Source organism: Squalius cephalus, assembly GCF_949319135.1.
Source record: "Squalius cephalus genome assembly, chromosome: 22".
NCBI lineage: Eukaryota > Metazoa > Chordata > Actinopteri > Cypriniformes > Leuciscidae > Squalius > Squalius cephalus.
Window position 1 is genome coordinate 8004216 of NC_137143.1, and position 26098 is coordinate 8030313.

General features: G+C 39.2%; 2 protein-coding genes across 2 annotated transcripts in view; one reads left to right on the plus strand and one right to left on the minus strand.

Annotated features, from left to right (window-relative positions):
- Positions 1-2900, plus strand: part of cUnh19orf25 (chromosome Un C19orf25 homolog) — a 24731-nt gene extending 21831 nt beyond the window's left edge. Inside the window, exon 2 of the mRNA XM_079857775.1 lies at positions 262-2900. Within this exon, the coding sequence (XP_079713901.1) occupies positions 262-446 (185 nt within the window). The 3' untranslated portion in view covers positions 447-2900. The remainder of the gene's footprint in view (positions 1-261) is intronic.
- apc2 (APC regulator of WNT signaling pathway 2) overlaps positions 2891-26098 on the minus strand; it is a 51507-nt gene continuing 28299 nt past the window's right edge. Inside the window, exons 3-15 of the mRNA XM_079857774.1 lie at positions 23879-23969; positions 19345-19609; positions 17256-17364; positions 16521-16634; positions 16075-16170; positions 11503-11592; positions 10337-10718; positions 10111-10209; positions 9877-10016; positions 9431-9508; positions 9148-9264; positions 8840-9054; positions 2891-8756 (exon numbers count right to left, since the gene is read on the minus strand). Of these exons, the coding sequence (XP_079713900.1) occupies positions 3176-8756; positions 8840-9054; positions 9148-9264; positions 9431-9508; positions 9877-10016; positions 10111-10209; positions 10337-10718; positions 11503-11592; positions 16075-16170; positions 16521-16634; positions 17256-17364; positions 19345-19609; positions 23879-23969 (7377 nt within the window). The 3' untranslated portion in view covers positions 2891-3175. The remainder of the gene's footprint in view (positions 8757-8839; positions 9055-9147; positions 9265-9430; positions 9509-9876; positions 10017-10110; positions 10210-10336; positions 10719-11502; positions 11593-16074; positions 16171-16520; positions 16635-17255; positions 17365-19344; positions 19610-23878; positions 23970-26098) is intronic.

Genomic DNA, 26098 nt, shown 5'->3' on the forward strand with positions numbered 1-26098 from the left:
ATGTTATTCCCATTCATTTAGAGTGATGTTAAGAAGGTTATATGTCAGTTTTTTTAAGTTGCTGTCTTTATTACTCGTTTCAAGCTGCAATTTTTCTATGAAAATAATAGTTGGGTAATTAAATAATGAATGATTATTACATAATTGTGAATTGCTACCATTAGTAGTATTGTACATGGGTATTAGCTAGTGTGACTGCACCTTTGCATGCATGATGGTAACATTTGACCTGACCACTGACTTTAGGGTGTCATCTTTCAGATTTGAAGTCCAGTTCCAGCAACAGTGAAGTGGAGGTCAGATACCTGCAGAGCAGACGCTACATAGAGCTGCATGAGCGATTGCAAGAGGAACGTGGCCATCTTGCTCGGCGGAGAGATGAGCTGCGTGCGGCTGGGGAGTCTTTGGAGCACAGTGTGATGGAGGTGAAGAGGAGTGCACAGTGACAACTCACAGGGGCCTGCAGAACATTCACGCCTGCATCTTATGAACTTGAGATTTGCTTATTCATTAGTTGATTGCCGGACATCGCAATACAACAAATTAAGATTAAAATCAGTAGGAGAATACAAAGTGTTCTTCCTATTGGAAATTAGGTGCATTTATTTAATGATTTGTTTGTAATATTTTTGGTTATAAATCTAAAATTTTGTTATAAATCTACTTGGTCAATGTTAATATGTGCTATGTGTGTTTAATATAATTATTCAGTCAATCTAATAAGTTGTTATTTATGTAAATTGTATCTAAATTTTCACAATACAAGCTTTCTTGAGTTTTTTGATGAATGAAATATTTCAGTGTTTACAGAGTACAAGACAGTACAATCTGTTGAACATATTGATAACTGTACATCTATTCTTTACAGCTTAATTTTCATTAAATAAGTTGTCTGAAATAGCCTAAGATTCTTTGTCCATGTAAAATTTTCATTTTAAAATGTTTATGGAGTAAAGATCTCACCACCCTTAAATCTTAAGTGTGTAATTTTTTGGCAATAGCTCATTGGTTCTCAAGCTGAGATTAATGGTTAAAAATGACTAATTTACTTAAAGCATTAGCATCACATAGAATTAACTCATCAATAAATTCATATTCATCAATCAATGAATTGATTGTGTTAACACATTTGTGATAAGGGTTTTCAGTTGTAACATTTATTTGTCCACTTTTTTTGTTACTGAACATAAATTTCATTTAGGTTTATTAGCAATCTAGTTGATAATGAAAGATGTAAGAACAAATCAGCACATACAAAAGTATGGCTTGGTAAAAGTTAAGGAATTAAATTATATTGTACTGTACATAAACTAAGGATAATTTAAGGAGTAGGCAATTATTTGGGGTATAGTGTTACCCTGTATGCAATGGTCAGAAATAAAGTAGTCCTGACCCAAACTTATGCGTTGTCAGGATGTTCAAACACAGCAATGTTTGGAAGTCATTGTACTTAAAGGTAAAGTGTTTATGTGTAAATGATTTCGATGTCTGTGCATATTTAGTTGGATGCAAGTATTTACCATTGAATAAATCACAGTTCGACTCAGAAAAATAAAATACATACACATTTTTATGAGAAGGTTTATTTGACGACCCCTAACCCCTGGACACAACTGTTTAATTGTTAGTCTCCACAATATTCTATGAATATTCTCAACCCAATTCATGCTTTTACCTCTCAAATATCCATTAAGCTATCCCTAATTGTCAATTTGAGTTTAGCATTGCATCATATTGATTTATCCGGTCCACCACCGTTATGGGCCATTACACTGAGCTCTGTTACTGGTCAATTTCAATATCTTCAGATATAGTCAGACATTGTTTAATCTGGGAACACCAAGTTTGTATCAGCACTCACAGCACATCTGATTCTGAAATACAGTTCTCTTTATCATTCTCCGAATTTCCAAAGGCTGATGTGTTATCAATGACTTTGCTTTTAAGACAGAATGCATGTTTTCTGACTAAAAGAGACAAATTAAGTGAAGCTGTTATATCACAGTGCACCTCATAAATACTGCACCTCACCAAATAAGACAAACACTTTTTGTGCTGGCTAACACAATATTTGCTTTTGTATTTGCAGTTTTGGAAATGGGCTTTGGTTGAATGGAAGCCATTTTAAACATTCTACATCAGTCCAACTTACTGTTCAGTCCCACTAACTGTTAATAGCAAGTATTGATCTCAAACCACAAAGTTGCTACTCATTAGCTTGCTTTTAAATACTTAAAGCATAACGTGACTGTACACAATATGACATTATGAAAGCATTCAGTGAGCAGGAATATGTACAGCCACTTAATTGTATTACATTTGCTGAACACTCGACAGTTACAACAATCTTATATTCAAAAATGCAAATGTGTGGGTGAAGATTCATGGTTGTACTCATAGTCTGTCATTTCCATTGAAAAAAGAAACTGCAAAGTCAACATCACGTGTTTACAGTGGACAAGTGAGCATGCTATTTGTAGCAATGGCAGGGTTACAATTTGCCTTCTGGGAAGCATTAGACTACAGTTTTAAGTCAGTATTTACAACAGTATCACTAAATATCCATGACGATTACATAGACATTTTGTGCAGATTTTACCTATTGTAGCAATAATTACCTGCATTAATAATAAGTGAAGGCAAAAGGCTGTTTTAACCTGTCAGTGTGGCGTAAAGGCATGTGCATACATGGTTCTCATGTGAGAATACAACAGTCTTTTCCGGTTTGCAGGTGGCACATGGTCTTTTAAAGTATTTGTCACTGTTTTTCGGAGAATAGTTTGCATATTGTTCTGAATGTGGGCCATAATTTTTATTAGTGGATAACACACTCCGAGGCAGTCTTTCTCATGTTTGATTAATTATCCAAGTAGCACAAGCAATGATTATTATCACTGTACAAAAATATAAAACAAAAGAAGTTATATCCTCAACCTTGTGATGTGGTTCGGTACATGTTGTGAATCCAGTGAGATTCTATAGTTTATGGCTAATTGTTCACATCCAAATAATTTTCTTTCTTTCTTTTTTCTTCAAATAAGTAAATCTTCTGATGCATTGGCAAGCACAAGACTCATTAAATATCCGAGGTAAAGAGAACAATATCCATTACCACCTGAGTTTTCAGGAGCATTGTACTTTGTCAAGGATGGAACAGATGGACAGATTACAGGTTTTATGCTTCATGTTTTTCCACTGTCTTTTCAGGCATTGTTGTTGCTTGACCCTGTGTCTGTGGAGAGCAACAGACCATGGGGCTGGGGACGTAGTTGAAAGGAGTAACTCTGACGGCTTTACTAGGGGAGCTCTGTCGGAAATGGCCAACACCACCACTGTGGGTACTTTCCACTGACTGAAAGGTGGAGGATGATGCTGTGCTGTAGTTTTTTAGAGATCCATCTGAATCCCCATCTTGGAGGGTATTCCCAAAGGCCATGCTTAATTTTCTGGCAAGGGCCATCTTTGTGGCCTCCTCTGCAATGCTAAGACCTTTTTCAATTGTGGGAGAGGTGCTTGAGTTAATTTTGTTGGCTGAGTAGTCCTCAGTTTGAACAGTTGCGTCACTTGTTTTCCGTGATGCCAGTGTAATAGTAGGCAGTTTTCCTGGTAGTGGTGGTGGCATCTGTTTGGTGCCATCAGGTGAAGGTAACAGAGGCAATGCAGTGGGTGGAAGGGTGCTCTTTAATATCTGGGGAACATCCTCATCACGAATCCTTCTCCAGGTCACTTTGTCAGCGTTACGTGATCCAACCCTCTGCTGCCTCTGATTTGTGTTCCTTTCACTTTTAGCTCGTCCACTTGAGTCAGAGGATGAAGAGCGAAGAGAGGAGCGGCTGGTGACACGACTCAAGACATTTATGCTTGGTGAGGAAGAATATCTTTTGAAGGTATCATCCCTATTTTCTCTTGGCTTTGGTCCAGGTCCTCTTCTCTGTGAGGCCCTGCAAGGACTTTCTGAGCTTGTTCGTCTAGCTGGATGTTTCACATCAACATCTCTATCAATGGAGGTGGTTCTTGATAGAGCCATGCCCTGTCTGAGAACCCTCTGTTCCTGAACTTGGCTTTGTCCTTGAGTCAAAGGCATTCTTCTAGGACCTTGAACTGCTTCCTTGAGCTCCTGACAACGAGAAGAACATAAGAAAACTGCTGGGGCCCCTGGACCTGCTCTTCGGGGTGAGACATGCTGTGATGTCGGGACAGAACGTGAAGAAGCATCACGTCTTGAGACTTTTGGCGATTCTTTGATGAATGTCAGTTGTCTGAGAAAGCCATTACGATCTGATTCACCACTACTTGAATGAGTAGATGTCATGCGAACCAAATCCAACCGGTTTGCTGGTAGGATTCTTTTCCCTGACATCTGTGTATTTTGTCTGCAGATGCTACTTGGCTGGCTAGTTACTAAAGGTGAAATGTTTCTTGTTTGCCTTGATGGATTCTGCATAAATGGTATTCTGACTGGGGATTTCTGTGTTTTTCTGTCAATAGGAGATTTAGAATATTGATTGATGTTTGAAGTGCTCTTGTCCGGTGGACTGCATGGTGCTGATGCCACCTTTTTTTGACCTTGTTTAATGGTTTGTGTTGGGGAGGTTACTTTTTTCTGAGGATGCCTGGAAGGTGTTGAACTTTGAGATGATCCTGAAGACGAGCTCTTTGGTATCCTGGCAGGTGGTGTTGAGCTTCTTTTGGGCAATGACAACTGAGTGTCTATGGGGTTGCCCAGTCTGTGAAGGCTTCTTGACCTGTGTTGAGCTAAATTTGGATTTTTAGGGGCATCTACTTTTGGTATATTTTTTTTCGGTGGTGGTCTTTGAGAGAGAGTTGTCTCTTTCTTGGGTGTGTATATCACCGTTCTACCCCTAAAGACCATAGGCATGTTTGGAACAGGTTTACGAGGGGCAAAATCAAGTGGTTTATTAGCCTTTTTGTCATCTTTGTATACCTTCTTTTCTTTAGGAGTAAAGCTTGAATCAGACATAAATGACAGAACGGATTCAGACTCTGATGAGGGTTCTTGGGACTTTGAAGCTTGTAACTTGGTAATGATTGTATTTGCTCCTTCTTGTATTGCTCTCCATTCAACACTATTGAGATCAGAGTCTTTGTCGGATGCCATTTCATCACTGTCTAGGTCAATTTCAGGGCTCCAATCCTCTGGTGTTTTCTGAAGTGTAGTTTTCTGTTTGTGCTTTTTCTCAGCATTCCTTTTTCTGGCTGTCTGCTTTTTCTTGTGTTGAGGCATAGCAGATGTTATGCATTTTATCAAAAGATCATCTTCTGAATCCATGCTGACTGAGCTTGGTGAGCTGTTCTCTTCAAGCTGGTTGAGGTCTTGCTGTGATTTAGGAGGGCACTGAGGGTTGGATGTTTTATTGTGTCTATTCCTTATCCACGTATGCTGAGGTTTTTCATGATGTTCCTCAAATTCTGCATCACTCAAAGAGCTAAGAGAGGAACTTAATGAGTAACATGGAGGTGCTTCTTCTAAAATTAGATTTTGCTTGATTCTATGAAAACCCTTTTGGCGGGACTGGTAACTGTTGACTTGATCTTGTATATTAGTATTACATATAACATTAGTCTTGCTTGATTCATAATGTTGTTTCCGTCCAGTCCTTTTCATCAGTCCATCCTGTCTGTCCATTTTATGGCATATGGCCACTTCTGTAGTTGTCGGGTGATGCCTAGACTGAAATGATAAAGTGTTTTCCTGTGCATGACTCCGAGAGCAGGTTTTCTGATTTTGGTACACCTCTGTGCTTTGTTTTCTTATGGGAATATCTAACTGTGGCATGCTTTTTGACAGATTCTGTCCTTGCTTTTGAATTTGTCTAACTGGAGACTGGCTTTGAATCCTTTGCTGGGTCATTTTTGCTGCCATCTCTTTACTCTGTATAAGTAATCTCTGAGTGGGCACCATATGTCTAACTGTTTTGTTCAGTTGGTTTGCAACTGTGTGAGACTGACATGTTATTTTAGTTGGTTTGTGGAAGCGAGAGAACATGCGTAGGTCTTCAATTCTCTTTGCCTCGATATCAACAAGCTCTTGTGTCTCTTTGTTTCTTCGCCAGTCTTTTATTCCTTTGGTTCTGACTGGATATTGGAGAGTTTCATCGCTCAAGGAAGTGGTGCTTGAGAAATTGATGGGTGTACCTTCAGCCGAGTCAGTGTAAGACGAATCATCATGATAGATTTCTTTTGAAGACATTCCAAGCTTTTGTCCAGTAAACATTTGACTGTTTTTATTCTGCAGCACCATATACACTGGTAATTGCACAGATTTTCGAGTCTGCATGTTGAGAACTTGGTTTGAGAGGTTGGGCATCACAGTGGGCCTTACCTTCTTAAACCTGGAAGGCATGGCAGAATTAATGCACTCTTTGAGAATTTCAATGTCATCATCTGAGTTGCCTTCACTGTATTGGTCTTGGTCATCCATATCATCTTCCTTTTCAGAATCCTCTGGATCATTGTCTTGTTGGTTTAGCAAAGGAGTAAGTTTGAGCTCCACATCTTTCTGAACATAGTGTTCATGAAGAGGGAGGGCACTCAGACTAGAGGCACATGAGAAATTCTCAATTGGTTTTTCCACAGTGAAATAGATCATTGTGTCCAAATCAGGAGGTAGGTTAAACCTTTCTTTAAAGTCTGCGATTTCCATAAATTTGCGCAAACTACTTTCCCACTGGCTTCCTACACCACTAACCGTCTGTGTCTCTGGTCCACTTGATTCTGCACAGCACGGAGTTTTGCTGCGACTCGGAGGCATTGTTTGTCCTGGGCTGTCTGGTAGGTCACTGGGGCTTACAGTTCCACTTATCATTTCACTACATGGATCACTCTGAATAGAGCTGGCAATTGAAGGAGATTCAAAGCTGCCAAGTGAGCTCACTGAACTACAGCGGCTCATTACAAGAGGTGTTTCGTGAATGTAGTTTTCTGAAGAGCTGGAAGGTGTCCTGTCCTCAATAATTATTGGGGACACTCCTCTAAGGAACCTCTTCTCAGTTTTGATTGTACTAGGGATATCAGTTGGATCAGAGCTGCTTATTTTCTGATCAGTTACTAATAACTGACTGTCACTCAAGTCATCAAGTGTCTCATTCTCATCCTCTTCATCTTTTCTCGCAACATTCACATCTTCCACCTCTATGATTTCTAATGAGGAGTCACTCTCTAGCTCATTTTCAGTCTGACTCTGTCCATCAAGTGCTCCATCCCCAGAAGATAAAGAAGACAGAGAACTGCAGCGAGAGAAGCATATTGGAGTGTTCTCTACAGAATACTTCTGAGGGGTCTCCAGCTGTCCTATTGTGGGACTTCTCGCAGAGCAAATTGGGGAAAACTTGCTAATACTTCCGCCAGTCATCACTGTTGGAACCCAAGCTTGCCTACGCATTGCTTGAGCTGCCTGAACATTAATTGCAGTCTTTGCAACGCCAAACTTGGCAACACTCTGGATCAGTGGAACATGCTGATAGGAGGGAGACAACTTGACAGTTGGTATACTGGCATCCGAAGACACCTTGGTTGATACAGTTGCAGGTGTTGATATAAAAGGTTCTTGACTCTTCTCTGTATCTGTGGAACCTAAATCAGGCAAAATAGCATCTTTGTTTGTCTCAAAATCTCTTTCAGGGATCTCATTTTGACATATGACTCTTGAAATATGTACACCACTGTTCAATGGTTCCTCATGAGCTACCTTAAGATCAAGTTTATTTGGACGTCGTTGTTCTGTTGGTCTTGCAGAGGTGCGAGTCTGTTCCTGACTGCCACAATAGCCATCACTGGTGCTTCCACTGTTAAGGCTGTCATTGGATAAACTTGAGTTGGCTGTTTTAAGACGCAAAAAGGCATGTGCTCTACTGAGACGCTCTTTAGGTGAAAAAGAGCTGGTATCAGAGAGATGACAAGGGGAACATGAAATGGCTCGTGCCTCGTGAAGCTCATCTGGCCCATAATTCCAATCCACAAAATGATCTTCTGAACTGAGGCTGAAGCTGTCCTCTGACGATGTATGCATGGTAATGTCTTCTACCAGTTTGTCAATTTTAGCCACTGTGTTGGTGATCTTTTTGGCTAATTTCTCAGCTGCTACAGTCACTTCATCATCAGGAGGTTGTGACCTTTTATTGTCAGTTTGAAAGGTTTCAATGTCTTGTTCAGGTTCACCTTCTCGCTTACGTGGCTGAGTATTCAGGAAGTTTGAATTGTTCAAGAACATGGACAGCATGGAGAAGGTTCCTGTGTCCAAGCTGGCTGATGTATTAGGTGCCTCATCATCATCAAAACACCCAGAATCTGAGGCATAGTCTTTTGCTAGGCTTTCAATGTGCCTCAATGGTTTGTTTATACTTTGATGCTTGAAACTTTGCTTCTCGATTGAATCAAATGTTTCTGCCAGATGCTTTGCATCTAATTCAGCCTCTAATGCTTTCTGTTTCCTCATGTAGAGGGATGGCATGCAGGATCCTGGGGATATAACAGCAGTATCTTTATATTTGAGTGGACGATTTGTGAGGAGGTTTCGCAGAGCTGCAGCACTTCCCATGGCTATCATTTTGTGCTTTGAGTGGATGAGATTGCGCAGCATGCTTACAGCTCCCAGATCCCACAGCAATTCCTGGTCCTTCGGACTACGTGCAGACAGGTTCCAGAGGGTTCCACATGCATTACTTACAATGGTAAGACTGTGAGATCGCAAGTGCTGCAGCAGAGTTTGAAGGCAGTTATGATCCCTGAGGATTTGCCTGAAATAGGAAAACGGGAAGAACTTAAGTGATGTCATTGATACTTTGACTGCTTAATTTGTGAATGTGAATAAACATGATACCTGTAATCATCTCGGGTAGCAATAAGACTGGACACATTCCGCAGGATGCCTCCACCACTCTCAATAATGGCCAATGAGTTGGTTTGGCATCGATAAGTCAAAGTGCTAACCAAAAAGCCAAGAGCACCATCAACAGAACAAATTGCCACCTTATTCTCAGTGCTGTGTGCTGACAAATTCCACAGTGCACTTAACACACTCTTTAAGGTGGATTCCTGAGGGGAAGACCATATAAAATCACAATAGGTAAATCAGTTATCTTCATTTTTATGTAAACTTGGTAGTAAATAAGAGATATTTGATTGTACCTTTGTAGCCTGCAATGCACATGTCATAAGTGCTGACACACTGCCGACATCTCTCAAAGCCCTTTTACTGTTGATATCAGCGCGCCATGACAAGTTTCTCAGTATACTTGACACTACCTAAAAGTAATGACAGATCACAGAGCTGACGTGAGCCAAATAATTACAATTGAGAGAAGTAAAAATAATAGTAATAGTAAAAATACTCTACAATGGTCTGTTAGTATATTCTTCTGTACTTAAAGTTCATCTAATGGTTTGCTCTTTGGAAAAGTAACTTATGCACCTGCTGTAATTCCTCGTTATCAGATGCAAGCTGTGCAACAATGGCTTGAAGACAGTTTTTCTTTGAGCAAAGAGTAGCCTGAAAAAGTAAATAAAGAGGATTTTGTCAACATCACAAGAAGACAAGCTAAAAAAACAAAAACAAAAAAAAACTGCATTTGTAAGACAGTTAGACATTTGCCTGGTACTGAATTTATGCATTATCAGAATTGCAAAATTAACTTACCAATGATCACATTTATAATTTGTTTAATTATTTAACAATATTTAATTTAGTTTATATTTCAGTAAAAACATTTATGGCCAATGTGGCAATAACTTAATATTGGGCACTGATTGAATAAATATATGAGTGAAATGACTGCACAAATAAAGAAATGTTTATTAACCCCATGCCTTTCATTTATACATGATTCCACACTTGTATGCAATAATTTGAAAATGTACCTTATTTACGACATCTCCATATGTAAGATTAGTGAGTGCCATTCCTGCGTAACGCCGGAGGGCCATATTGATTGGCTCATTGTGCATGCCATACAGTTCTTGGTCCAGCTGCATTAGCTCTGCAATGGCTTGCAGGCCCCCTAAAAGATACACAAATAAGCTTTTTTAGTGTTTTTAACCACAGAATACACTCTATTGCTCTTTGGTCTATTTAGTGAAACTGCATTCCCGTACCTAGTTCATTCATTGCCCTGCGGTACTCTTCCTCAAAAGATAACTTCATTATTGAGCACAAGGCCTGGCACATCTGGGGATCCACTGGCTCAGGGATTTCTGTGGATATCAAACAGAATGTATATTTATGTGAATCATTTTATATCATTTTAACAATACTTATGACAAGGTTTTTTTTTTTTTTTTTTTTTTTTTTTAAATTTTTTATAACTTAACCAGGGCTCACCTGTAGTTTTGCCACCACCAGGTGAAGGGGTACTTAGATGATTCTCAATCCAGTCCCAGCCATTCTCGCAGTGTGAGCGGATCTGCTCTAGCACATGAAGAACTCTCATCTCACGTCGTGCTTGGCCCTCATCTGGCTGTGAGTACATAATGTTGTGAAGGGCAGCACTGGCTCTGGAACGGGCTTCTCGACTATAGCCTCCTGCCCCAGCTGCCTCCCCGGTGCCTCCCTCATGTAGTATTTGCACAAGCAGTGGGACGCAGCCAGACTTGCGCATAGCAATGCAGCTTTCCTGTGAGCTTGACATTGCCAAAAGGGTACGGGACATCTCTTCCCGATCTCTAGAGGCCAGCATGGAGAGTAGCCAAAATACCATATCCACCTGCAATCCAAACAGTATATATATGATATATATATATCTCACAGTTCATTATTGCACTATTGTTTTTGATTACTAAAACTTTATGTTTACTGTATATAAGGGTCGTAAATAAAATTAATGGCGGGGACGCTGAAAATTATTTTAATATGCAAAACTGTTTCCCAATCATAACAGGGGGCGTCAAAATGAAGTGCTTCAAAGAGAGAGTCAACTACAGGATAGAAAATAGCCTATTACTTAAAAACTATGATGGTTTTGATGTAAAAATCTTGCTAACATTATAAGTGGACATCAGAGATATTTGTAATTAAATAAAATGCGGTTCAAGGCCCCTTTAAAGTCAACCATCCATCCATTCTCCAAACTGCTTGTCCTATTTAGGGTCGCACAGGGTTGCTGGAGGCTATTTCAGCGTCTCAGGCCGAAAGCAGGAAACACACTGGATGGATGGCCAGTCCAGCACAAGGCTAACACTCACACAGATATTTTCAAACTCACACCTATGATCAATTTAGTGTCTCCAATCTACCTATCCTTCGGTGAGGCGACAGTGTTACCAACTGAGCCACTGTGCTGCAACCATAAGTGCTCAAATTTATTTCAATGCATTTATTCAAGTATGAAGTGTAAATGCATAGACCAGTATATTTACGTTTATAGAAAGGCACTTTGTAAAATAAATTCTGAAACACACTGTGAGCTGCTTTATAGTTCCTAATGAATCTTCTGTGATGTTTTTGGTAAAAATAAAAAAATAACAAAACAAACACAACAAGTGTCTTACTTTGCTCCCTGTTTCTCCAGAAGCTTCCAAAGCACCAGCATTTCCAGTATCCATGTCAGGGACAGATGTTTTTGAGAGGCACTCTGTGTTCTGTGAACACAGAGAGTATGGTTTATTATTTATTCCAATTTTGTACATTTGGTTTATATGTCTGACTTAACACATTCATATTTATTAAAGCAGCAAAGTAAATATGTGCTATAATAAGAATGATCCACACATATTGATAGGGTGTATATTCTTCAAAATAAAGTACCAAATACCTTTTGAAGCTATAATAGCAATATTTGTTTTTCCTGTTTAAAATCTGTTTCTGTTTGATTGAGCATTAGCACACCATCTGCATGTGGAGAGTGAATCACCACCAGTGGCTAAGCACTTGATTCATTCTTGCATGCTCAAACCCATCACTATGGCAACGTTTGGCACCAGTGCTACAAATACAATCCCTAGACAACTAGACTACATACAAGGATACAGATATAGCTCAAATTATCTTCTAGAGTTTTCAGAATACATTTTTATTTTATTTTAATGCAAGTATAATTCAGTTAAAAAAATAACTAAATGCTTAAATACTTAAAATAAGCTTTATTGTGCTTAAATACAATCATTAATTGTGAACATGTGAATTCATTTCCAAAATGAACATTTTCATTTATTATTATTTCTCTTATTATTTTATTTTACAGTAGGCTATATAGGCAAAGCGGCTACCAGGAGTCAAAAATACATGTGAACTCCTTCAATACCGTTTAAAAACCATCCCAGGATGCACCTCATAAAGTTTGAAAAAATATCAAGGGTGCAAAGCTGTAATTTAGACAAAAAGGTGCCTGACATAAAATACTGTTGTGGCAAGCAGGGCGTGAGAACGGTGCCAGGCCGTTGGCGTGATTGCTAATGAGCGTCACCTGCGCACCGCACCAGTCTCGCATTTCTCACGAAGGAGCTTCGGAAGCATAAAAGGAGTAGCGACGGACAGTGAAGGACGAGAGAGGACCAGGCCTGGACATTATGTTTTGTTTTGTTTATGTGTGTGCGGCAGTCGTCCATGAGGAGCTGCCGCTTTTACTTTCGTTTTGTGTTTATTCATAATTAAAGTGTTAAAACGTTTGCCGGTTCCCGCCTCCTTCTTCCCATTACAATTGTTTCTTAGCATATAGGTTTGACATGCTGAACTATTTTGGTCACTGATAATCCACATATTCCACATTAATTCATAGTTTCGATGACTACAATTATTCTAAAATGTGCATAATAGTAAAAAAATTTAGAATGAGTTGAAAAGTGTAGTGTAGGTCCCTTAAAAATAGCTTTACTCATTGCACACAGAATAAATGGCAAGTTTGTCAACCTTGTACTGCAGGCTTCATTATATCCTGACATCCTGACTTTATCATTTTAGATTTCTCAGCATCATTAAACAGTACGTAGTTCTCAAGAGCTCATTGTCAGTCTGGTGCAGTATTGAGCAGACATATGACTGTGCTGCGGTGGGAATCCCTTAGTCCCAGAGAGCTATGCTCTAAATTACAGCGTCACACTTGCCAAGCATCCCAGTTACTGAGCAGCCAATAGCAGGCAGCATGCAGAGGGCAAACCCTGTTTTTTTTGCATAGCAACATTCGGTGCCAGCCTGTTCTGTGAGACAGGGCCAGGTGTACGGAAGAGGATTAGGGCCAAGCAATAATAAAAAAATAAAACCATCTCGAGATTAAAGTCATTATAATGCAAGATTAAACTCGTTAAATTTCGAGAAAAAAAGTCGAAATACAATCTTGAGAATAAACTCATTAAATATCGAGAATAAAGTCGTTGTGTTTCGAGAAAAAACTCGTTAAATTTCGAGAAAAAAGTCGAAATACAATCTTGAGAATAAACTCATTACATTTCGAGAATAAAGTCGTTGTGTTTCGAGAAAAAAACTCGTTAAATTTCGAGAAAAAAACTCGTAATACAACCTTGAGAATAAACTCATTAAATTTCGAGAATAAAGTCGTTGTGTTTCGAGAAAAAACTCGTTAAATTTCGAGAAAAAAAGTCGAAATAATCGTGAGCATAAACTCATTAGATTTCGAGAATAAAGTCGTGTTTCGAGAAAAAACTCGTTAAATTTCGAGAAAAAAAGTCGAAATAATCGTGAGCATAAACTCATTAGATTTCGAGAATAAAGTCGTTGTGTTTCGAGAAAAAAAGTCGAAATGAAATGTAGAGAATAACGCATTCGATCAGAGTTCATTGCATACGAGGCTGAATCCAGTTACTTATTCGTTTGTTACTAATTGACGCGCGGACCTCCCCTTTAAATGACGCGATGCTTTAAGCACCCTGTGCTGTGTGTATGGCATTGCTAGCACCAAGCTTTGTTTGAAATGAATGAAGAAATTCTGCATTTCTCAGCCATATGTAAGGGTGCGTTAAATCCGACTAAAAAGTTTTAAATGGGACAAACAAATTCAGAGTCGCCTTATTGCGCCATCATACTAGTTGTGCATTTAGGCCGCATCAGAGGGTGCGTTAAAGTGGACATTATCCCATTATATAAGAGCTGTTGTCTAACGAAATCCAAATTTTAAGCAGTTTTTACTGTGGAATTATTGTTTTATGAAGCTTTGAACTTGACACATTACACAATGCACAAAGAGCAGTCTTGCATTTTCTGCATAATTCATGGCGCTGTTTCTCACCCGCCTATAGGGTGCATTAAAGTGGACATTATTCCATGATAGTATCTACAGCTCCTCCTCTAGCCGACCTAGACGGCTTTGTTACTGAAAGAAAGTCTAAAATATAGCTTGACTAAGTGATCCAACTCTGCCATGTCCTCTCTATGCAATGAACACTGATCGAATGCGTTATTCTCTACATTTAATTTCGACTTTTTTTCTCGAAACACAACGACTTTATTCTCGAAATCTAATGAGTTTATTCTCACGATTATTTCGACTTTTTTTCTCGAAATTTAATGAGTTTATTCTCAAGATTGTATTACGAGTTTTTTTTCTCGAAATTTAACGAGTTTTTTCTCGAAACACAACGACTTTATTCTCGAAATGTAGTGAGTTTATTCTCAAGATTGTATTTCGACTTTTTTCTCGAAATTTAACGAGTTTTTTTCTCGAAACACAACGACTTTATTCTCGATATTTAATGAGTTTATTCTCAAGATTGTATTTCGACTTTTTTTCTCGAAGTTTAATCTCGCATTATAATGACTTTAATCTCGAGATGGTTTTATTTTTTTTATTATTGCTTGGCCCTAATCCTCTTCCGTACAGGTGAGATTGGGCAGTGCAGCTGTGCAGTAAAAAAAAAGAACATCCAAGAAGAATAACACCTTCGTTTTTCATGAGCTGAGTAGCCATTGCAGAGAAACCATATAAAAACTATGTCACATTTCCATCAGTTAAACACTGAATTACAAATTTTATTTAATTACCATAAATATTAAATATAATATTTTATGTAGAAGAGCAGTCATGCTACACTACAGTGGAAACCACATACATTTCTGAATAATTATTTAAGACAAATTAATTATTTATTTAAGACAAATTTAAGACTAATTGCAATTTATATATTTTTTTATTATAAGCAACTACTAGCAACTTTTACTTTTAGCCCATATAATATAAATTGGCATGTTATTTAGTAATTACTTTTTACAACCTCAATCCATTACCTGTGTGCCCTTAATGTCACATTTTTAATGTGACTTTTCCAGCATGCTGGTTCAGTCAACATTGTTTTCTGTGGTTTTGTGTTGCCCCTGGTAATGGCAAACCCTCAGTAGTTTACAGCATCTATAAATTGTTCTGTGAAAATGCCACTATTGAGAGATAAAAAAAACAGTGGAGAAACGTCTTTGTAGCATTTTAATTTGACCAAATAATTCACCAGAATTAAACCATCAAAGTGCCATTTCTTTCTATGAGTGTGACCCTGAACAGTTCCTGTCTTCACTAAACTATTATAAATTACAAATTATTATTGTTAAGTTCATAGAAAATGATGAAAATTTTTTTTAAGATTTCTTGTGTTAATATCAGGGTGTGTAACTATTAAATATAATGTTTTAAATATATATTTAAAATGATCAATATAACTTTCACAGAACAATTGGTGTGATATGTAATACCTTGGTACACTGTTTTATGGTTGCATGTCAGTTATACCTCCTACACGTGACTTTGATTTAGCAGGAAAAAAACTTTTTAAATATTAATAATGTTTCACATCAAAACTGCTTCACTTATTTAAAGTTTTAAAGATTTAAAAAAAAAAAAATTCAGTAATTTCAGCCTTTAAAATAAATACTTTTCATATATTTAAATCTCTGGACATATATTTGAATATCTGAATTTTATTATCACTAAAAATATCAAAATCAATTGTATTTCAGAAAATAAAAACATTCATCGTAGAAGAGCTCTCTTTATTGTCTGTATCATTTGCTTTTTTAAAGTATTTTTGAACAATTTAATATACTGTATATGAGTGGCAAATCATTAATAATTTAAGGAATTTTATGATTCAGGCTCAAATGGAGGACAGGGGTGTATGTGTCACCTGAGTCTCTGGTAGAGCACTCTTCTCTTGAAGACCACGCGAGGTCTGGGCCTCATGAAGCTCTTTTTCCAGCTGCTCTAACCGAGCAACACGGATCTGTACGCAAAAGCACATGCAGTGATTAATGATACAATATCTGCAACATTCTAATGCTTTGATAGCAATACTTTGAAGGCTCATTTTCATACACCATATTATCTCTGCTACAAAGCCCAGTTTAGCCATACAGTTCATCCAACAAGGTTTTTCTTATAAAGCTGGCTGACCAAGGGTGTATTGCTGATTAGGGAGGTGGTTTAGAAGCCTGGTTGGGGACACCGTGAGTGATAGATTTGCAGTTGATAAAAGCGTAACCCAGTTGTGACTGACACGTGACACTTAAGCTGGATTTACAGCTGGATCTTTGTAGATGAAAACGTGGCATTTAATCTATAATCTGTTCTTACTTGTGTTCTCTGCACCATCTCGTCACTGGTCCCGAAACGTTCCTCCATCACGGAACGCAATTGCTGAGCTTCAAACTCTAGCTGCTGACGAATGAAATCCACCTGCAAGGAGAACTGTGAAGCACAGAAAAATGCACATATAATGTACTGCACACATACCATGTTCATCATTTAAAGAACAAGAACAAATTTCTAGAGACATGAAAGAAAATTACAGACTGAAACAAATTTATAAATGATATTCAATAAAAAGCTTTTATTTTATAAAAATGAGCTGCATAAACATTCTGAGGAACTTCCCCTTTTGTATTAAATGGAAAAAAGACAGTCAATACTGGTTTGGAACGACATGTTAGTGAGTTTTCAGTTATACTTTATTTTGGTACTTTATTTTTAAATTTAAGTACTGAGTAATATTAATTAACAACATGTACTTGCTGTATAATTAGGGCTAGAGTAAGGATTTGGTTTAAGGTTAATTGCATGTAATTATGCATAATTTAATGTTATTACTACAATATGTACAATGAAAATGTTCATTTTTGGCTAAACTAGCCCTTTAAGAATCATAGCTGTTATTTCAAACTAGACAAGGGCATTACCTGTCTCAAAAAAAAAAACATTTAAGACAGTCTGTGGTCATTAGCAGCAAAACCAGGTGACCTCATTTTTGGCTACAGATGCACACAGTCCTATCAGTGAGCAAACAGGGTGGAAGTTGTTTAGATTGCTTACCGTATCGAGCCGTGGCAGTTCAGCCAGTCTCTGAGACAAACCCTGCAGCTGTGAGTAATACCATCGCCGCTCTCTCTCCTCTTTTTCTATTTCACTCAGCAACATGGACCTACAACACACAAAACACATTCCTAAAACCTGAAATTACTGTACTCAACCAGGGTTGGGAAGAATTTAGAATTTAAGAACTGAATCACTTTCATGAGTGTGCATTTAAAGGTGCTCTAAGCGATGTTGGGTGACGTCACTTCTTGTTGATGTTCAAAGTATTGTCAAACAAAACGGAGGCTAGCTCAACCTCCTCATCCCGTCCCCTCCCCCTCCCTTCCTGAAACAGTCATGAATAATTTCGAAAACCAAACTGGATTTACCCATCTGTCCAGCAAAAACAGAGCCACCTGAATGTCGGATTGGAAGCCCTTCTGCCGGTGAAGTTCTCACCACCTTTTGAATGCTTTTCCGATGTAAATGCAGGACTTTCTTTCCTTCTTTCGCGTTCCTTCTCCTTTTCCCTATTCTTTGTTATTTGTTCATCTGAACGTCTTCTCTTTGATCGTGTGTCGGCCATATCAAAATGATCAATATAACATTTTAACATTAGGTGTTGTCTAGGACATCTCTCCTCTAGCTAACTTCCCTCTTCATGCTTCTCTCTCCTCCTCTCCCCACACCCCCCTTCATGTGCATGCGCACTACCCCCACCCCCAAATCATTCTTGTCGGTTATTGGCTGGAACACTGTTTATGTTTCATGGTCCAGGCTGGGCCAGTTTGTTTTTCTTGCCGTTTGTGGAGCCTGGGCTTTTTTTTTTTTTTTTTTTTTTTTTTTTTTTTGAAATAGTTTTGTATTTTATGTTATTTCTTATACTTGTACAGCACTTTGGGGCAGTAGTGACTGCTTGTAAATGTGCTTTATAAATAAACTTTGACCTTGACCTTGACCTTGGGCTGTCTACAGAGACCACGTTTTTTTGACAGTGTGTTCAGGGGACAGGCAGCTAGCAGATAGTGAGGAGATGTTTGCTGTATATGACAAAAAATGTTTTGGCCTAAAAAACGTGATTTGGAATGGAATAGGCCATAGCCCACAGGATGTTGAATTAGTTGTACTGAATTTCATTTCCTTGCATGTTTTTTTTTTTAATAAAACATTTGGAAAATACATTGGGAGTATAAAATTTGTTGTTTGCTCCTTCCTTTTTTGTTTGCTTTAATTTCCAACCGTTTGTATGTAGTAGCATGTTGATCTGCCAATTGTGGATCTTTCATTTGGAGAACTCTCCTCATGTGTTTGCAATTTGCATAATGATGCATTTAAAAGTTAATGACCAAACGTTTCATTACAAAAGTTCATAATGCTGTTGCAGATTAAATATAATGTGGAAAACATTGAATAAATATCTTTTCGTCAGGTTAGATACTGATAATTAATAACTCAAACCCCCATCGGACTCGCACATCCGCCATGTTTGTAGTTTTTAAATACTGTTAATTCGTGTTTGTAGTTCTAAATTAATCCTCGTCCAACACACAAAGGGTTGTAAGCAATATTAGCTGTTAGTGTGCACGGATCTGCACATTGGATTCTAACCGGAAAAAGAGACCACCTGGACCACCCGGTTATTTTTGGGATATACATTTCAACATACTATGATTTGGGATGCACTAATTCTAATTTCAAATACTATTTAGGATGGATAGTATCCACATTTGGACACAGCAATGATCAAGATGATCTGCTGTTCTGAAGGCAAAAGGGGGTCCAAATACCAAGGTGTACCTAATAAAGTGGCCGGTGAGTGTATATGCATTTGAAATGTCTTTCTCTTTATTTCTCTTATGTTCATGAATAATCTTGCATTCATGGGTGAATCCAAACTGTTATCCAGTTAAATGCACTCTAGAATGAGAGCACCAATTTCCTATATTACCACTTACTATTACCACTACTAGCAACAACAAGTAATTATGGAACATGAATGTGACCTAAACTAAATGCCACTGGCTTTTAAAGGGGACTAACCCTCTAAGGAAAATAACATTTTGGTTAAACCATACATATGATGAGTCTTAAGATGTGATGATCTCACCTCTCTTTACAGAGTTCCTCTAAGTGCTGGGCAGTGACACGGCCTTCTCCAATTGCCTGATGAGGATGTCCGGGGTGCATGGCTGTGCCTTCTCCAGATGCAGATGAAGACTGGCGGGACGGTGGACAGACGGGACTCCTGGCTCTGCCGAGGCTCAGTCTCTCCTCGCCTTCCCCTACCTGGCTAGCCATCGTCTCCGGAAATACACGCAGGTTGTGAGGCTGGTACTTGAGCTCATAGTAGTTGGTCAAGTCCATATGCAGCTCTGTAAAAAAATGTAAAAAAATAAAGCCAAAAAGTTTTTTTTTGATATAGTTTTTATAGTTTTCGTTTAGTACTTGTGGATTTGTACAAATTACTAAGCTAAAATAAATTTATTTTGCTGTAGTGCTGTATTCAGTAGTAGCTTATTTTGAAAAGAGTGGTACAGGAAACAATATCTAAATATTTTCTTCTGTCTCTAATAGGGCTGATTTGACAATTCTGAAAAATCGATATTAATCGATCTTAATCTTTAATGAATCTATAAATCCCAATATAAACTTTTAGTCTATGCTGTTTTCTGGACATGTATGAACAAAACTTTACCATTATTTGTAACATGCCTGCTATACAATAATCGCCTTGTAAAAGCCTTGTGCTTTCTTTTAATAAAAAAACTGTCAATTTTCAAACTGTCAATTTTATAATGAAAATTCAAACAATAAATGTTGTTTAAGTGCTCCTTAATGTGGTGTGACATATCGCTGTAGCTGCTCCAGTTTAAACTTCAGTGCAGAGTGCACATGAACCAATCATCTCTTTACAATTAGTTACTATTTGTGACAGGCCTCCTCTTCTTCAAGAGTCATCCTGCTGAGGCCTCCATGCAAACAGCTTCATCTTTGCAGGTAGCAGAAAAGAGGCCTCTCTCTCATAATAGATGGTTGTTCTTTAGGCCCTTCGCACCCTGAGCTCCGTGTTGGGTATGTCTAAACTTAGCTGTTTTCCACATGGTAAGAGGAAACACTAGACCCTCTCTGGTGTGAGTATGGCAGGCCTCCTCTTCCTTGAGACTCATCCTGCTGAGGCCTCCATCCCTCAGAGCTCCATGCAAACAGCTTTGCAGGTAGAGTTAGAGAAGAGGCCTCTCTCAATGACAGAGAGTTGTTCTCTGGTTGTTCTCTAGACCCCTCGCTCCCTGAGCTCTGTGTTGTGCATATCTGAGCTGAGCTGTTTCCCACATTATAAGAGAAAACACTAGAAACCACATTGGTGTGAGTGTGGCAGGCCTCCTCTTCTTTGAAAGTCATCCTTCTGAGGCCTCTGCTCCCCATAGCTCTGGAAAGGAGCTATCTGTCTCTGGTTAGAGACTGTGGTCAGGTTCATTCTTCAAAGAAAACAGGTTGTTGGCTTCAGCTGGAAAAGCATGATAGCCTCCCTGGTATGGGGGTTGATGCTGGTCCCCCTGAAAGTAGCAGGCTAGGGTCTGTAGGGTCTGGGCCATATTCCCTTAAAGGAGGCCCCCTCTAAGTTGGGTTGTGGTGTCCAGGCCTTTGAGCTGGCTCTGGGTCAAGTCCTTCGTGTAAAATCACAAAGGTGCTTCCTCATTAAGCATGAAGCCTGGGCAGTGGCCGTAGGGGGATTTAACTCTGAGTTAAATGTGTTTTGTGCTTGTCACAGCCATGATTGACAAACAAATTGACAAATGATTGACAAACATCCCCTCAGCATGGCAGCGTGGGTATTTTGTTACCCAAAGTGTCTCAGGACGCAGTGCAAGTTCCCTTTCAAAAGGAAACGTCTTGGGTTACGACTGTATCTTGTCGCCATGCCTCCAAGCTGCCTGCACAGTTCCTTTAGACGAATAAGTGGATGACATGTTCTCTAGGCGCCCTTTTATACTTCCTGGTCACACTAGTAGTGACCTTATGGCTGTCGCCGGCCAATACGATTGCCGTGATTATACAGTGCTTCAGTCATCAGTCACGCTGAGGCGTTCCCCCAAAGTGTCTCAGGAAGCAGTGTCTTGTGCTGTACACCGCATATATATCCAAAATTTTGGATATAATATATATGTATATTGTATATATATACTCGAACTCATATATATCACACACACAAACGCAAAGAAAAATGTAATTCATTTATTTGACAAATTAAATTCCTTAAGGCCTCTCCTCGGGAGGTTAGACCCTAATTTGTACAATAACAACAACACTCCTCTACTAGGGGTTGCACGACTACTACTAGTCGATTTCTTATCAAAACAATACTCGAGTTACTCGACTACTCGTGGTTCATGCTACTGTAAATGAAAAGACATGAAATAGCTAGGCTAGATCTTATCAATAAACATTTATTACTTCATAGCCTAATGCAACAATTACATAAGTAAACTCTCAAAACATTATAATTATGACATTTCATTTTTAAATTTTCATGTAACAGTCTAAAGCTAAATAAATAGCTGTTCTAATCTTGCCTTTCATTTCAGACATCTGCTTCTAGGGGCCGTTCACATATCGCGTCTTTTTCGCGATCAAGGTCGTTATTTCAACCGTAGGCGCACGGCCGTGGTGAGCACGCTCATAATGGAAGCAACGTGGTGCGCTAGTTTTTCCAGGCGGGTTTTTCCTTCTCATCTCCAGAAATATATCTAGTAGTAAAGCTAATGTGAGGGCTAGAAATCAATTAATCCTTTGCTGATACTTCTTCGTCGTCATCATGGAGAGCACAGTTTGGTTGCATAGCAACGACAGACGCCATGGGAGCGCAAGCGTTTGGTCTGAAACGGCGCCCAGTGACGGATGGTGTAGCAATATTGTTGTCCGGGTGGAAATCGGGAGAAATTCGGGAGAAAGGTCGGTCCGGGAGATTTTCGGGAGGGGCTTTGAAATTCGGGAGTCTCCCGGACAAATCGGGAGGGTTGGCATGTATGGGTAGCATCATGGTCTGGGGCTGCATGAGTGCTGCTGGTACTGGGGAGCTGCGCTTCATTGAGGGAAACATGGATTCCAATATGTACTGTGACATTCTGAAGCAGAACATGAAGCTCTCCCTTCAGAAACTGTGCTGAACGGCATGATAATGACCCCAAACACACCACCAAGATGACAACTGCCTTGCTGAGGAAGCTGAAGGTGAAGGTGATGGAGTGACCAAGTATTTCTCCAGACCTGAAACCTATTGAGCACCTGTGGGGCATCCTCAAGCAGAAGGTGGAGAGGCGCCATGTGTCTAAGACTCCGTGATGTCATTATTGAGGAGTGGAAGAGGGTCCCAGCAACAACCTGTGCAGCTCTGGTGAATTCCATGGCCAGGAGGATTAAGGCAGTGTTAGATAACAATGGTGCTCACACAAAATATTGACACTTTGGACATAGTTTTGACATGTTCACTTAGGGTGTACTCACTTTTGTTGCCAGCTATTTTGACAATAATGGCTGTATGTTGAGTTATTTTCAGAGGACAGTAAATACATACTGCTATACAAGCAGCAAAATGACTAATCTAAAATATATCCAAGTTTCATTTCTATAGTATCTTCCCTTGAGAAGATATACTAAAATGTTTGCTGAAATGTGAAGGGTGTACTCACTTTTGTGAGTATATATATACACTCACAAAAGTGAGTACACCCCTCACATTTCAGCAAACATTTAGTTAAACATAATATACACATTAACAGCAACCATAGATATAAACAGATCTCAATCAGAACCAGTTATCTGTTCCCATTCTGATATGTCAGTATGAGGTTTATGTATGCAGTTGTAGGGAAAAGTATGTGAACTCTTAGAATGTCAATCGATTTCTACAGAAATTGGTCATTTGATCAGGTCTTTAACTAAGCTGCAATAACAGACAAATACTGTCTGTTTAAAAAAATAAAAAGTAAAAATAACATGAACAGTTGTACATTTTCATGTCTTTATTGAATACATGCTCAGTGACCCAAAACAAGTATATCACTAACATAAAGCTTCAATAGAAGAAAATAAACCTTGACTGAGATTCTGTGGCATGACCTCGAGAGAGATTCACATCAGAAATCCCAAGAACTGTGTTTAACTGAAATCGTTTAGTGGAATGTTGCAGAATTCCTATTTACTGTTGTGCAGTTCTGATCCGCATTTACAGGACATGTTTGGTGGAGGTTTACTGCCCCCAAAGAAGCATTAAGTAATTATTCAACCCATTGTGTTCAACAAAGACATTCAAATTATTTTATTTTTTAGAATGATATAACAGACTGTATAACTTCAAATTAAATTTGACCAATGTCAAAGTAAAAATTAGACCAAATCAAATGTAAAATCAATTCCTGTATAATTCTGTGATATTGTATAGAAGTTATTCAAACAAATAATATGCAATATATCTTGTACATTTATCAAAAACAAAATTAAATAACTGAGGAATAATATATATATATATATATATATATATATATATATATATATATATATATATATAACAGTTAAAATACAAAAGCTACAGATAAATGAACAGTGACAGCAATGTAGAGAAGTGTAGAAATTTCCTCCAGTACCTTTGAGCTGGTCCAGTACATCAGTTCTGCCTGAAGAGGCAAGAGTTCCGGCTTCCTGCTCCAGTTTACTTTGCAGCTGCCTCAGAACCTCCTATTATAGCAAAATAAAAAATGACCAAATAAATACATAAATGAGCAGTCATTATTTGCCTGTAGAGCCCAGTTTAGCGAAAACTAACGTATATTTTAAAGTAAAAAGAGATGCTTCTTTCATTTTGAGTAACCGGATGACCTCATCTTTATAATGCATGTATCAGAACAGACTGAGAGATTGAAAATCTTTGGCAAGGATTACGCATGTGGGCCACAGTAGAATCATGGGATATTGAATATGTAACACCTATAATCTCATGAAAGCAGTTGTTGAATCCGTTTCAATCAATGAATCAGCTGTATTTTTAAGATTGATAAAGGTTCACCCAAAGATGAAAATTCTGTCATCATTTACTTAATCTCATGACCTTCTTAAAGGGCCCAGATATACTTCTTTTTCATTCTTCGCTTGGGGTAAAATGAAGTTTGCAATACGTCACCAGCGATATACTGTTAGCGACCATCCAGATGCCGCCCACATTTCTAAAAGCGACGTTAAGATAGTAGAGCACTTTTGAGCTGAATCGTAAACACCTCTGATTCGCCATTGTGTTCACACGCTCATCGGATATGTCTGTGATTGGCTACAATGATCAACGCTCCCGTCTGAACATGTTTACATTTACATGTTTTTGAAGCGCTGATCATTATAGCCAATCACAGACATATCCGATGAACATGTACAATGGGCAATCAGAGGTGTTTACGATTACGCTCAACAGCGCTCAAAACGTCACATTTTTTTATTTTTTTCATTCTTCGTACCAAAGTTGGTACTTTTTGACAACTCTAGTTTGTCTTCTGTTGTTCTCTGGTCTCGTTGTGTGAGCGTGCGGTTTTGACGCTCATGCCATACATTCTTCTGTCTGCATGCGGTTCGTGTTTATTTGGCCGCATGATTTCTTGTGGTCTTGTGCTGTGTAGCACGTGACTCGTGTTCTTCATCAGCGGCATGCTTTCATGTTGTCATGTTTTGTGTGTACATACAATCGGAATCGGAATTTGGCCCGAACCCATAGTACTCCCCCAAACATGCAAAACAACGGACAGCAGCCGGTCAACGATACGGACAACCCCCCAAAATATTGAGAAGTTCGAGGCTGATAGTGCGGGGAGATAACACTGCTGCGGCAATGGAGAAAATTAGCCACAGAAACAGAGCTACTGCGGGAGCGATCAACGATACGGCAGCCGGTCAACGATACGGACAACCCCCCAAAATATTGAGAAGTTCGAGGCTGATAGTGCGGGGAGATAACACTGCTGCGGCAATGGAGAAAATTAGCCACAGAAACAGAGCTACTGCGGGAGCGATCAACGATACGGCAGCCGGTCAACGATACGGACAACCCCCCAAAATATTGAGAAGTTCGAGGCTGATAGTGCGGGGAGATAACACTGCTGCGGCAATGGAGAAAATTAGCCACAGAAACAGAGCTACTGCGGGAGTAGAGGAGACATTACTGCTGCGGCAGTGGAGAAATAAGCCAAAGTAACAAAGCTCCTGCGCGAGCAGAGTAGACATCCCTGCTGTGGCAGTGGATAAATAAGCAACAGAAACAGATGTTGTTTGCTCCGATGGGAGCAGAGTAGACATCACTGCTGCGACAGTGGAGAAATAAGCCAGAAAAACAGAGCTCCTGCGGGAACAGAGGAGACATCACTGCTGCGGCAGTGGAGAAATTTAGCCAGAGAAACAGAGCTCTTGCGGAAACAGAGGAGACATCACTGCTGCGGCAGTGGAGAAAATTAGCCGGAGAAACAGAGCTCTTGCGGGAACAGAGGAGACATCACTGCTGCGGCAGAGGAGAAAATTAGCCAGATAAACTGAGCTGCTGCGGGAGTAGAGGAGACATAACTGCTGCGGCAGTGGAGAAACTTACCTAGAGAAATTGAGCTCCTGCAGGAGCATCACTGCTGCAGCAGTGAAGGAAATTTTGCTAGAGAACTGAGCTCCTGCGGGAGCAGGGATATAACACTGCTGTGGCAGGTAAGGCAGGGTTAGCCAGAGAAACTGGACTCCTGTGAGAGCAGAAGGGACTGCTGCAACAGTGGAGAAGGTTATTCAGAGGAACTGAGCTCCTGCAAGAGCGGGGAGATACCACTGCTGTGGCCGTGAAGGCAAGG